This window comes from Aedes albopictus, chromosome 2 (genome assembly GCF_035046485.1).
Source record: "Aedes albopictus strain Foshan chromosome 2, AalbF5, whole genome shotgun sequence".
NCBI lineage: Eukaryota > Metazoa > Arthropoda > Insecta > Diptera > Culicidae > Aedes > Aedes albopictus.
The window spans coordinates 325,272,430-325,284,518 of record NC_085137.1 but is presented as its reverse complement, the minus strand read 5'-3'; the positions used below and the strand labels follow the sequence as shown (position 1 = coordinate 325,284,518).

The 12,089-nt window shown below is 45.8% G+C and overlaps 1 protein-coding gene across 1 annotated transcript in view; it reads left to right on the top strand.

The window, feature by feature from the left end:
- The window catches only part of LOC109404371 (uncharacterized), a 78,269-nt gene extending 67,817 nt beyond the window's left edge, over nt 1-10,452 (top strand). The window contains exons 3-4 of the mRNA XM_029879898.2: nt 9,076-9,252; nt 9,311-10,452. Of these exons, the coding sequence (XP_029735758.1) occupies nt 9,076-9,252; nt 9,311-10,117 (984 nt within the window). The 3' untranslated portion in view covers nt 10,118-10,452. The remainder of the gene's footprint in view (nt 1-9,075; nt 9,253-9,310) is intronic.
- The last annotated feature ends 1,637 nt before the right edge of the window (nt 10,453-12,089 follow it).

The following is a 12,089-nucleotide window of genomic DNA, read 5'->3' as shown; positions in this document are numbered from 1 at the left end:
AGCCTCTCAAGTTAATGTCTTTCTTCTAAACCATAGGGGGATAAATCTGCTTATCAGACACCCTAACAGGAAGGTTAGGGTAGTGTGGGGATGAGGCCGTCTTCTACAATGCCGGTAGAAGCCAGGACTACTCTCTCCTCGACCCACTAAAACACATTCCTATGGTCGCCAAACCCTACGTCTCTCCGGAACCACCAAGAAGGTATTGCTTCAGAGAGGGGCTAGTGCATATCGCACCCTCAAGGTTAGCTGCCGTAGCCTAGCAGCAACGAACATCGATGACTCGCTCTGGAGAGTCCATCACGATAGCATGCTGGCGCTTAGCCAGTTTCCCGAGTGGTCCTCGCCACTCCCTTTGTCCTCGGAAGGCGGGCAGGGTCAACCCCGCCCGCGCCCTACTGCTGAGCGGACATCAAGAACTGATGCCCACGTGCAACCCGATCTGACCTGCCCGCAAAGGAAGGGTATCACTACCCTTCAGGCCCTATCAGATGCACCCGTAGGTTGCAGACAGCAGGATCTCACCTACCCCGACCCTTGCCGGGGACCCCTTTCCAACCGCGGGCTCAGATCCAACCCAGTAGACCGACGCCACGACAGCACCGCTACCGGGACTTCCTCTCCGCGGCCACTTAATCGCTGTAAGGGTCGATCTCGACCGCAGGGCACCGGTATGACCTACGAAGCCGACTTCGAACCCCTGGACCACCTCTTGTACTGCATCTGGACTAGCCATTCTCCGAGTCCACGCGCCACCTCCTCTGTAGCTCCCAGACGATATGGGTGATAGCCGTTGAAACGGCATTCCAGCTAATCTCATCCCTACACATTCTCTGGACCAAGTTGTCCGGAGTTGTGTCCTCCCCGCATGTGGCAAGCATGCGGTCACGCATTGTGCGAAAACGCGGGCACACGAACAACACGTGTTCCGCCGTTTCCTCTAAACCATTGCACACTGGGCATTCGGGAGAATCCGCATGCCCGAAACGGTGTAGATACTGTCGGAAGCAACCATGACCTGTAAGGACCTGTGTCAGGTGGAATGAAACTTCCCCATGGCGCCTATTAATCCAACTATCTACCCTCGGTATCAACCTATGGGTCCACCTTCCTTTGGTGGAACTGTCCCACGCGCGCTGCCATTTGACCATAGAGGCCATCCTGACAGTCTTGCGTATGCCTCTTGTGCCGCGCATTTCGAAGCACTCCATGTCCTCACTGATAAGAATGCTGATAGGCACCATACCAGTAATGACACAGAGAGCGTCGTGTGACACGGTACGGTACGCGCTTGCAATCCTCAGACACATAAGCCTGTAAGTACTTTCCAGCTTCCGTCGGTAGCATTCAGTACTTAGCGCGGTACCCCACGCCGGGCCGCCATACCTAAGTATGGACGTAGCAACACTAGCCAGAAGCTTGCGCTTACTGGCGTACACCGCTGAGCTATTGGACATCATCCGGGACAGTGCCGCAATAGCTGTGGAGGCTCTTTTACAGGCATAATCGACGTGGCTACCGAAGGTAAGCTTATCGTCGATCATCACGCCCAAGTGCTTGACAGAGCGCTTCGACAGGATAGTGCATTCTCCTACACTGATCTCCGTCTGCTGCGCCGACTGCATGTTGTTAACAACCGTCACCTCTGTCTTGTGGTGAGCCAGCTCCAGTTTTCTGGACCGCATCCACGCCTCCACAACCTTGATCGAGTGGTCGGTAGTCAACTTCACCTCCTCGATCGTTTCACCGTAGACTTCGAGCGTAATATCGTCGGCAAATCCGACAATCACCACTCCCACTGGGTACTCTAACCTCAACACCTCGTCGTACATGACATTCCATAACACCGGACCCAGGATGGAACCTTGCGGGACTCCTGAGGTTATGTGAAAGCACTTCCGACCCACCTCCGTGTCGTATACTAGTACGCGATTCTGGAAGTAGCTTCCGAGAATCTTGTACAAGTACTCCGATATCCCCAGACGCAAGAGCGCATCGGCAATAGCAGCCCAACTGGCGCTATTAAATGCATTCCTTACATCCAGAGTCACTACCCCGCAGAAGCGAATTCCCCTCCTCTTAGGCTCGAGTGCTTTCTCGGCGGTTTTTGTAACCGACAAGATAGCGTCTACGGTGGACCTCCCCTTCCGGAAGCCATACTGGTTGCTCGAGAGACCATTTACGCCCTCAGTGAACTTCAACATTCTATTGAGGATGATCTTTTCGAGCACCTTCCCCGCCGTGTCAATCAAGCATATTGGTCTATATGCCGACGGGTCTCCGGGTGGTTTCCCCGCCTTTGGCAATAGTACCAAAAAACTCCCTCGTCCAGGCATTTCTGCATAGCAGACCTGAACATCTCGGGAGCTTCTGCAATAGCTACTTTTAAGGCCAGGTTCGGAACTCCGTCCGGACCTGGGGCCTTACCTACGCTAAGGGACTTAGCTATCCCCGCAAGTTCCACATCGGTGACCCTTTCCTCATCGCCAGCCCCAGTCCCCGGCTGTCCTACGAAAGGAGGCCAAGGACTAGGATCATGACGCGGAAAAAGTCCTCCAATGATCCCCTCCAACATCTCTGGAGATTGCTCTGTAGGAGCCATCACACCTCTCGTCTTGGCCATAACGATCCTGTAGGCATCACCCCACGGGTTCGTATTGGCACTCTGACAGAGACCCTCAAAGCAGGCCTTTTTGCTTGCTCTTATCTCGGTCTTGAGCGCGGCTTTTGCAGCGGCGAACACCACCCGCCGTTCGTTTCGCTCTTCCTCTGATCGTGCTCGCTGCATCCGCCGCCTAGCCCGTAGGCAGGCGCGGCGCAGGTCCGCAATCGCGTCGGTCCACCAGTAAGCCGGTGGCCTCCCATTTCTAGGGTGGACTCTCCTAGGCATGGTCGCATCACACGCACGTGAGAGCACCGCTACCAGCTCGTCGCCGTCTAAACCGACTAAGTTTCGCTCACGGCGGAGCGCTTCCCTAAATACCTCTTCGTCGAAGTATGATGTCTTCCACCTACGAGGGCTTGGCCTTGGCCTAGCCGCCTCTTCTTCTATCCGCTGTCTGCTGTTGTTGTAGTCGATACTGTAGCGAACCGCCAGGTGGTCGCTGTGAGTGTAGCCATCATCTACTCTCCAGTTCGAACTACTTGTTAGGCCAGGACTACAAAAGGTCACGTCAATAATTGACTCCGCTCCGTTTCGACTATAGGTACTCTTGGTACCGACGTTAGCCAAGTCGACATCTAAGATGGCCAGTGTTTCTAGCAGGATCTGACCCCGCTGGTTCGTGAAACGGCTTCCCCATTCCACAGCCCAGGCATTAAAGTCACCCGCTATTACCACCGGCCTTCGCCCTGTTAGCACGGTCGTTAAGCGGTCCAGCATTTGCGTGAACCGCTCGATCGGCCACCGCGGAGGCGCATAACAGCTACAGAAGAAGACCCCGTTTACTTTGGCGACCACGAAGCCCTCATAGGTAGTAGACACCAACTCCTGCACGGGGTATTTACCCGTCGTCCATATCGCCGCCATTTTCCTGGTCCCATCCGAGGCCCAATTGCCGTTGCCGGCGGGTACTCGGTATGGGTCCGAAATGATGGCGATATCCGAAATGATGGCGATATCCGCCTGACAAAGCAGTTGCTGAGCCGCATCACAGTGGTTCAGGTTCAGCTGCGTTACCTGCACTGTGATTTGTTGTTCACTGCGGCTTTCTTAAAGGCCGGGCACCCTGGACCACCCATCGGATGTCTGTTTTTCGAGGTTTTCCCGGTACAGATCATGCAGATGTGCGGACTCGTGCAGCTTTGGGCCTTATGACCTTCAGCGCCGCATCGCCTACACAGTTTGCGCCTGTCGGGGCCTTTGCAGTCCCACGACTTGTGTCCTGGTTCCAGACACCTGAAGCAAACCTCGGGTGGCTCGTGGAATGTCAGGTGACATACACACCAGCCCACCTTAATACTCCCTACTTTAACGGACTTTTTAACATCCGCCACAGGTAGCTGAACCAAAGCTATCTGTGTCCCTGCTGGCCCTCTCCGTAGCTTAACGGCTGCGGCGGCCACCTGCACATCGCACTGTTGCCGCAGTGCCGTGACGAGCTCTTCCACTTCGGTGATCTCGTCAATGTCTTTGACCTTCAGAGTCGCCTCATGTGTCAGGGCCCTCACCTGCACACCTTCACCAAGGACCTCTTCTGCCAGCCTTTTGTAGGCGGCGCCCTTGTGCTCCTTCTGGCGCTTCAGCTCCAGGATCATCTCGCCCGTACGAGTACGTCTAATACTGCGTACGTCGGCTCCAAGACCCTCAAGCTTGGCGTCGCTTCGCATCGTCTTCAAGACGTCCGAGTACTTGGACTGTTCCGTCTTGATGACGATAGCGTCGCCTTTCTCACGCCTGGCACCTGCCTTCCTACGCCTTGGCTTGGCGTCCTGCACTTCTACCTGCGGATTCACCTTCTTCTTCTTCTTCCGCTCTACCTTTGTCCAAGGAGGGTCTTCTCCTTTATCAAGTTAATGTCTGAGCTGCCCCAGATGATATGGTGAGCATTAGCATCACTGCCAACAATTAGCGAAAGGCCTTTCGAAGTACAGTATGCGATGACTTGTTTGAAAGCATCCGTAGGGGATGGTTCATCATGCGGTAAATAAACCGAACAATAGACGTATTTTCTGTTGAGGTTTCCAACAGATACATCAATTGTGATAGCACATACATCTCTGGTTCAGGGATGAGTGTAGCAACTATTGCGTTGTTGACAAGCACACAGGCTAGAGGCATGACACGCGAGTTTGCCATTTCATGTTTACTGAAAGTAGCAAACACCGGGTTCACAAGGTTTCCTAGATAGAAATTCCCCTTACGAAAGTAAGATTCTTGGACCAAGGCCACTTGGGCTGAACCATTTTGCATAAGTCTGCAAAGATTGATTGTTGCTGTTCTTTTATGCTGAAGATTGATCTGAGCTATCCTAACCGTAGCCACTACCCAAACTAGGTAAGATTGAACTCTTCGCAATAACAGCACAACAAAGAACAGCAGCAATAAAACCAGATCGGTATCGATTGGAAAACGCCAAAGGCGAGGATACACAGAATACACTGTGTAAATCGCATAATGCGAAATCATATAAGTGTAAATTTAAACTAATTAACAACATCCTCATAATCCTCATAATCCTCAAGTGAGACTAAAGAAGGACAGCCGATTGTCTCGGAGAAACACAAGGTCCACTGCACCATTGCTCCGGTTAGCGCAGTAAGTGCAACATACTGTGGAGGGCGCCCTGGTACTCCACAGGCTCCGTTTGCGGTTAGGTTTTTATTAGACCCCCCTAGCCATTCATTCCTAGGCACGGTAAGCATGAAGCCGCACCACACCATGAATTAGTGGTCACCTGTTGGTGGACTTTTACCACCGGAACAGGCGGTCCGTAGTGTTATTCTTAGCCAATTGAGACAATCGCTACCGACACCACACAGCTATCTAGGCTGATCGAGAAAAGAAGTTAATATTTTTGATCAACTTCATATGGGCCCGAACAGCCGGCAAATTAAGGTAGAAAATGGTATATAAAATCCATACTAAATCAGCTAAGTACTTTATATAAAGTGCGAAAGAGGATGGCAGTGAAATAAAAATGACTGATTCGTGAATTCTACCCTATATAACTGTAAGTGTTATAACCACAAACATACCATTGCCCCAAATCCATAACTTTCAGGAATGTTACATATTTGAATTTAAATGGAATTTTCATCAAAAAGTTATCCCTTTGCTTTGCACCAAAGCCCAAAATCTCGAATGTATTAGTACATTCGGAGAAATGACATTCGTTGTAATGGTTTTTGGGGTAATGGTGTATTTGGGTTTTAGCAGTTACAGTTATATAGGGTAGAAATCACGAATTAGTCATTTTTATCTCACTTCTATCCTGTTTCGCACTTTACATAACGAACTTAGCTGATTTAGTATGAATTTTATATACCGTTTTCTACCTTAATTTAATCTAGAACTTAGTTTATAAACATTTCATAACCATTTCTGTGTCTTGCCATTCAACTATCAAAGAAAGAATTGAAGTTATACAAAAAAAAATGACTATTTGAACAAAAATCCGACTTAGACTTCATTTGGAAGGTGACCCCAAGCTTTTGCACGATGCAGCATCTTAAGGGGTGACCCCAAACTTTTGCACGGTGACTTGTAAACCTAACTCGATAATTTAAATTATGTTATAAATATTTCCGCTAAAATCTAATGAATGGCTTTCAAAACGGATTGAAATAGGGTTTTAATGCAACTTTAATTTTAAAATTTAGCTGACCCAATTTTGAATTACACGGAAAACTATTTTTCGTACAAATTTAGGAAAAAGATGTAAGTTAAGGTAAACGTTTTATACTTAAAAATTCATATGAAATTGGTGAAAAGTACGTACGAATCAAATCTTACTCTTTATATTTCGATAGAGTCTAAGAACGAGTGGATTAAATGAAAGATGACTGAGATATGACCGAAAAACATTTCCATGTATTTGAGGGGGTGACCCCAAACTTTTGCACGGGAGTGTAGGTTTCGGAACATTAGTGATTAGCACTATAATCCATCTAGTATAAGAAATTTAATATTGTAGCTTAATAATGCCCAAAGCTAAATGTGGCCATCTTGCCCCACAACCCCCTACTAATAATATTTAATTCGGTTTTCAACTAAAACGAAGCACCAGCGTGTTTATTTTTTGTAGCTTTGCTGTATTCAAACTGGCCACGTTTCGCTGATGTTCTATCCATCAACCGCGCTCTAAATTCTAAGATCTAAGTCAACCTCCAGCGGTGTTCTGCGCCAGATTCGTTTTAGCACTTAATTACGGTCGACTTCACTCAACGTCAATTCAAATTATGCGCAACCACGATGGAGAAATAAAAGCCCTCCAACCAATCAATGTCCGCCAGAGCCAGTGCATGTACATTGTAAATGCTGGCCCTTGTGCTACCACGCCACAAGACGGATTACGTTGAACCCGGGTGGTCAGATCGGCCATTATAGATGTCCGTTCACTACTTGCTGGGGTGCATACGCCACGCACCGCACGCACCCTAAAAGGAGGCGGAATGCTCTTGCACCTGATCGACTGACCCAGTGCCCGGGCTGGGCAGAATTTTATTAACATTGAGTTTAACATATTCATACCATTATAAAAATTATCATAAATTTCTTATTAAGCACATACCGCCTTTGGGCAAGGCTAATCAAAGTGAGAGTCACAAGATATCTTGGGCATCTTAGGAAGGCAGCTCAACTAAGCAACAAAAAATAGATGGTATACTGCTGTTCTCCGCATAACTGTCCTAAGTGGTTAGAAAATCCTACAGAGCATGAAGCAGTTATGCGTAGAATGGCATAATATGCGGTTGGTGTAGGTATGCAGGAACAAATAATAATTGGGTGCAACAAAGTTGTAGGGCCGACTGAAAACCGGACGGAAAATTTTGTTTTTCATCGGTTTTAATTGCTATTGGGACCAGCAGCAGAGCAGGTAGCTATCGATTAGTTGGTACCTTTCGAGACCCTTTCGAACTGACCGAGTCCGCGTGGCGCACATGGATGGAGTTGCAAGACTTTGTGCGAAACTGTGAAACGCACCGGCGGCGCTGGCGGCGTGTAATGAATGTGTGTCGATTGTCAATCATTCCACCGATGTCAGATGTTTTCGAGGTGCTATAAATTATGTTTAGACAGTTGGATCGTGTGAAGTTTGTTCTTGACAAAAAAAAAATAGTTCTAGATGGCATGTCCTTAGTTAGGGCAATTATGCTAGAATGTATTTGATTGTTTGCATTACAGACACTGAACTTTTGGCAAACTTAACTAATGTTTGAATATATGAAATGAAAATTTATCATAAATTTGTGTAGTATACGATATACCGTAATCCGGGGTAACATTGATCAGAATTTTCGATCTTTCTTGAATAATTCTCTTGTTAAAGCAAATGTTACATGTTTTATATTTTTAAAAGAAGTACTGGCCCTCTGAGTTTGTGTTAAGCTACTCGAAAAAGTATTGTAAAACTTTAAAACATGTTTAAAAGGGTTTTTAAATCTAATTTTTGATTGTGTTGATTTGGGGTAACATTGATCATGTCAGTGATCAATGTTAGTTTGTGTTGAAAATACCCTTACTTACTAAATTCGGGGTCGCTGATTTCGAATATGTTGTCTAAATTCTTACAAATAATGTACTTTTTAAGTTATTTTAGGATTAAAATCCTCTAAATCACGAATAACGCCCAAAGGTAGGCAATGGCTTAAGGAATTGATAGTCGACTTTTAATAAATCGTAAATTTTACTGAAAAATAGCATTTTCATAAAAGTTTCGTTTATTAAATCCAATTCTAGGATATCATATTGAAGTAATACAGTGATTTCGATCATCATATTATAACTAGTATTCTCGCCAAGCATTAATGTTTGACAGTGTATCTCATTGCGTTACGAAACACAGTTATGGAAAAATCGATTTAATTCAATGTTTATGAAATTACATTTTCATAAATTGCATGTCATTTAATAGCTAAATGATAGCAGATTATGATATACCATTCCATAGTAGAAACTGATTCAATGTAAAATGCTTGTTTGAACATTTCATGAGGCGGGTCAAGCCGATCAATGTTACCCCGCTGATCAATGATACCCCGGATTACGGTATTTATTTTACCTTTTCTTGCTACTGCACTCTACGACTAATCTATCATGTAGGAGATTATCAAAGCTGGATGGATAAAGAGGTCGAGTAATATTACAAGAATGCCATAAAACAACTCTGCAATGCTGATGTTCGTGACAAACCCGATAGCTCAGAAAGTAAAAAAATCAAATGCAGATGTTACTATATTGTACACAACTTGTACGTCAATGATAGCAATACAGTAGCGTAGCGCCGGCGGGGGATGGGGTTCAAAATAGGGAATTTTATTGTGATGTAATTTATGAACGTACCTATCTTAATTATAATCATGAGGGTAAAAAACATAGTAAAACATAATTTTCTATTTGAATCTTTTCTACAGGCACATCCATCGTACTCCTTCAGCTACGGTGTGAAAGATCTGCACAGCGGTGATGTTAAATCCCAGTGGGAAACTCGCGACGATGGTATCGTCAAAGGCCACTACAGCGTGGTGGAACCGGATGGATCAATTCGTGAAGTGGACTACACTGCCGACTCTAAAACTGGATTCAACGCGGTATGGTTAAATTTCCACGTGATTCTTCAGATCTTTCTAAAATTCTTTTTGCACACAGGTGGTAAAAACGCATGGTCCCAATGCGCATCCCATAGTCGACGAGCACGAGCACTATCGGTACGACGACCATCACTCGCAATCAAAGATCAATCACTACAGCAAAAATCAGGACCACATTATCCTTAGCTCGGATGTGCCCCAACACGAGCAAGACATTGCAGAGCTCAGCGAAAAGAAGCGGCCAACGCCAGCGTTACTTGAACTAAAACCTCACGTTAACTTTGCCCATGAACATAAAGGGTATCGACCTTCGTATGGTGGAGGAAAGGAGGAATTCTTCTCCAAGGAATTCGACTTCACTAAAGACAGCTTCAAGCCAACTATCCGTATCGAAGAAGTCAAGGCTCCTGATCTATCCAAGCTGAAACCAGTTTCCCCTTCAGTTGATTTCTCAAATCTGGGCGAAAAGGAGCTTGGCCCATACTACAAGAAAGACGTTATCTATCAACCGTTTGCCCAGTACAACAATCAAGTATCGCATCCAGTAACATTACAAAAGGCCAAACTAGGTGGCGTTCGCCAATCAGGTCCTAAGAAGAATCTGCTGAAGCCATACACCACACCCGGTCTCAAACATTTTACGACCCCGAAAGTATACCAGTTCAAGGCACGTGGTGGCCCTCCACGACCGGACTATTCCAGCTATTTCCAACCTCCGACGCCTGTCCGGCAGGCACGAACCGGCCCGGTGTTGTTCCCCAGCTCACCGGATGCACAAATGGTTGCATCGCAGCAGATGATTCAGTCGATGATGAACCAACAGCAGCAAAGGCGGATTCCCGTTTACGCCAGGAATTACGCCTGATGGGATTCCTAACCAAGTTCCAGTTCATTGTTTTTATCATCCTATAGTGCAATACAAAATGGGTTGATGGTAATCGGAGACAATTCTTTCAAGGCTGGTTTCCATTACCCGTAGAATAGAGTTGCTAACCTTTCTAGCGACCGGTCTATTTATTAACCTTTAGCTATAATTTTAATGTGATAAATTAAGTGAGTTAAGTATTTTCTGTATGTTAAGAAAGTGTATGTAATCATACTGCATTTGAAAATTGAATTTCTACTAATGGTTTGTGAAATATATACTGTTTGTAGAGATAGAGTATAGTGAATAAGCAGAACTTGTTTATTTTGATGACTGTTCCACCATCTCCACATCATTAATTTCCTACACAATACGGGAGGATAGAAGAAATATTTGCAAAACTTCTGAGCCTATTGTTCTGTGAGCAATTGTAACATGTACGCTTTGTTGTTTATTAATATTCACCGGAAATATACTTTCATTTTGAAAGACTGTATGTTACATGTAAATCCGTTGAACTCAATAAGGTTTAAATTTAGTTCACCGCACAGAAATGTCTCATTTCTGTTCGGTGGACACTCGAACGTATGCGCCGCATTCACGCGTAAGCCCATGCCCACGTGGAAGGAAGCGCTACCCGTCAGCCCCCAAACGATCATCCCGGGCCAAAGTAGGTCCAAGACAATCGTTCTGCACCTGGTCCGCCTACCTTGCACGCTGCCTTCCAGATGTTCTTGTACCTTACAGATCTCTTGCGATTTGCTAACGACAGCTTTACAGGGTTGTTGTTCGACATTCTCACAACATACTCTGTCCATCGTATTCTTCCAGATTTTGACTCCTTCAGGATACTAGGTTCACCGTAGAATACCAACCCCATGAAACGGCTGTCATCCACATACAACTGGATTGAAGCCAAAAATATGGTGCTAGACGTGGTGCTGATTTGAATCGGCGGTTGCATAAGGCTGAAAACACAGTGATTTTTTCTGTTGGAGCAGGTGCGACATTCAAATTTAATTGACTGTAGTGTTGTTTTAAATCAGCTAAATGTATTTTCACACTTGTGCGTCTAGTAAATTTAACAAAGAACACTAAACCCATTGAAAAAATATGTGGAAATGATCGTTTTTCGATCACGAATTTATCTTCGCACTACAAAGTTCGCTTCCGCACGTAGCAGATTAGCCAGCAGACTGAAATTTCGTAAACAAACCTGTGGCGCCCCACGAAAGGCGGCGGCTTCAAGAACTAACGCTTTCTTCAGGGGGTTGTAGAATACAGCGTTCTCGTGGCTCATTCACCACCGCACTGTGCTCCTGAACACTACCAAAGATAAATTCCTAAGCACCCTTCGCTCGAACACCTCGAGTGCTGACGGGTCCTCCTCGAACAAAGGATTTATCAGCGACTTGAACATGGTGCATTTGGTTCAGTGATGAATCTTTCACGACCGCAGGTTGTTATGGAGCCCATAGCCCAGTTCCACTGATATTGCGCCTCCGTATTTCACGGCTAACGTTGAAGTCTGCCATTGATAAGGATCCGAGGCAGGCGAAGCCTTCACCATCTCGAAAGTGTCCCATAGTTATATTGCTACCTAGACATGCCTTGTCGTTCGCGGTTACGCCTGCCATCATGTAGTATTTCGTTTTTGACGCGTTTTTTACGTTTTCTTCTTCACGTTCCACTTCTGTCACCATACCACTAACTACGAGTCGGTAAACACTGCAACGCAGCTGAAGGTGTATCATCAATAAGTTTCGATTTTGGGTTGGTAATTTTTGATTATTCCAAAGTTGAAAAGTACGCAACAAATTCAACTTCCGTTTTGTCTACAACAAACAGCAGCTTGTTTTGTGTCTCTTTTGTCTGACAATTCTCTTTACTGCACTATACCAAATGTTCTAGAAATGTCATTGGCCGGATTTCGTGAAAAGCTAGCCACGGCTTTAAATTGGTCCCGTCGACA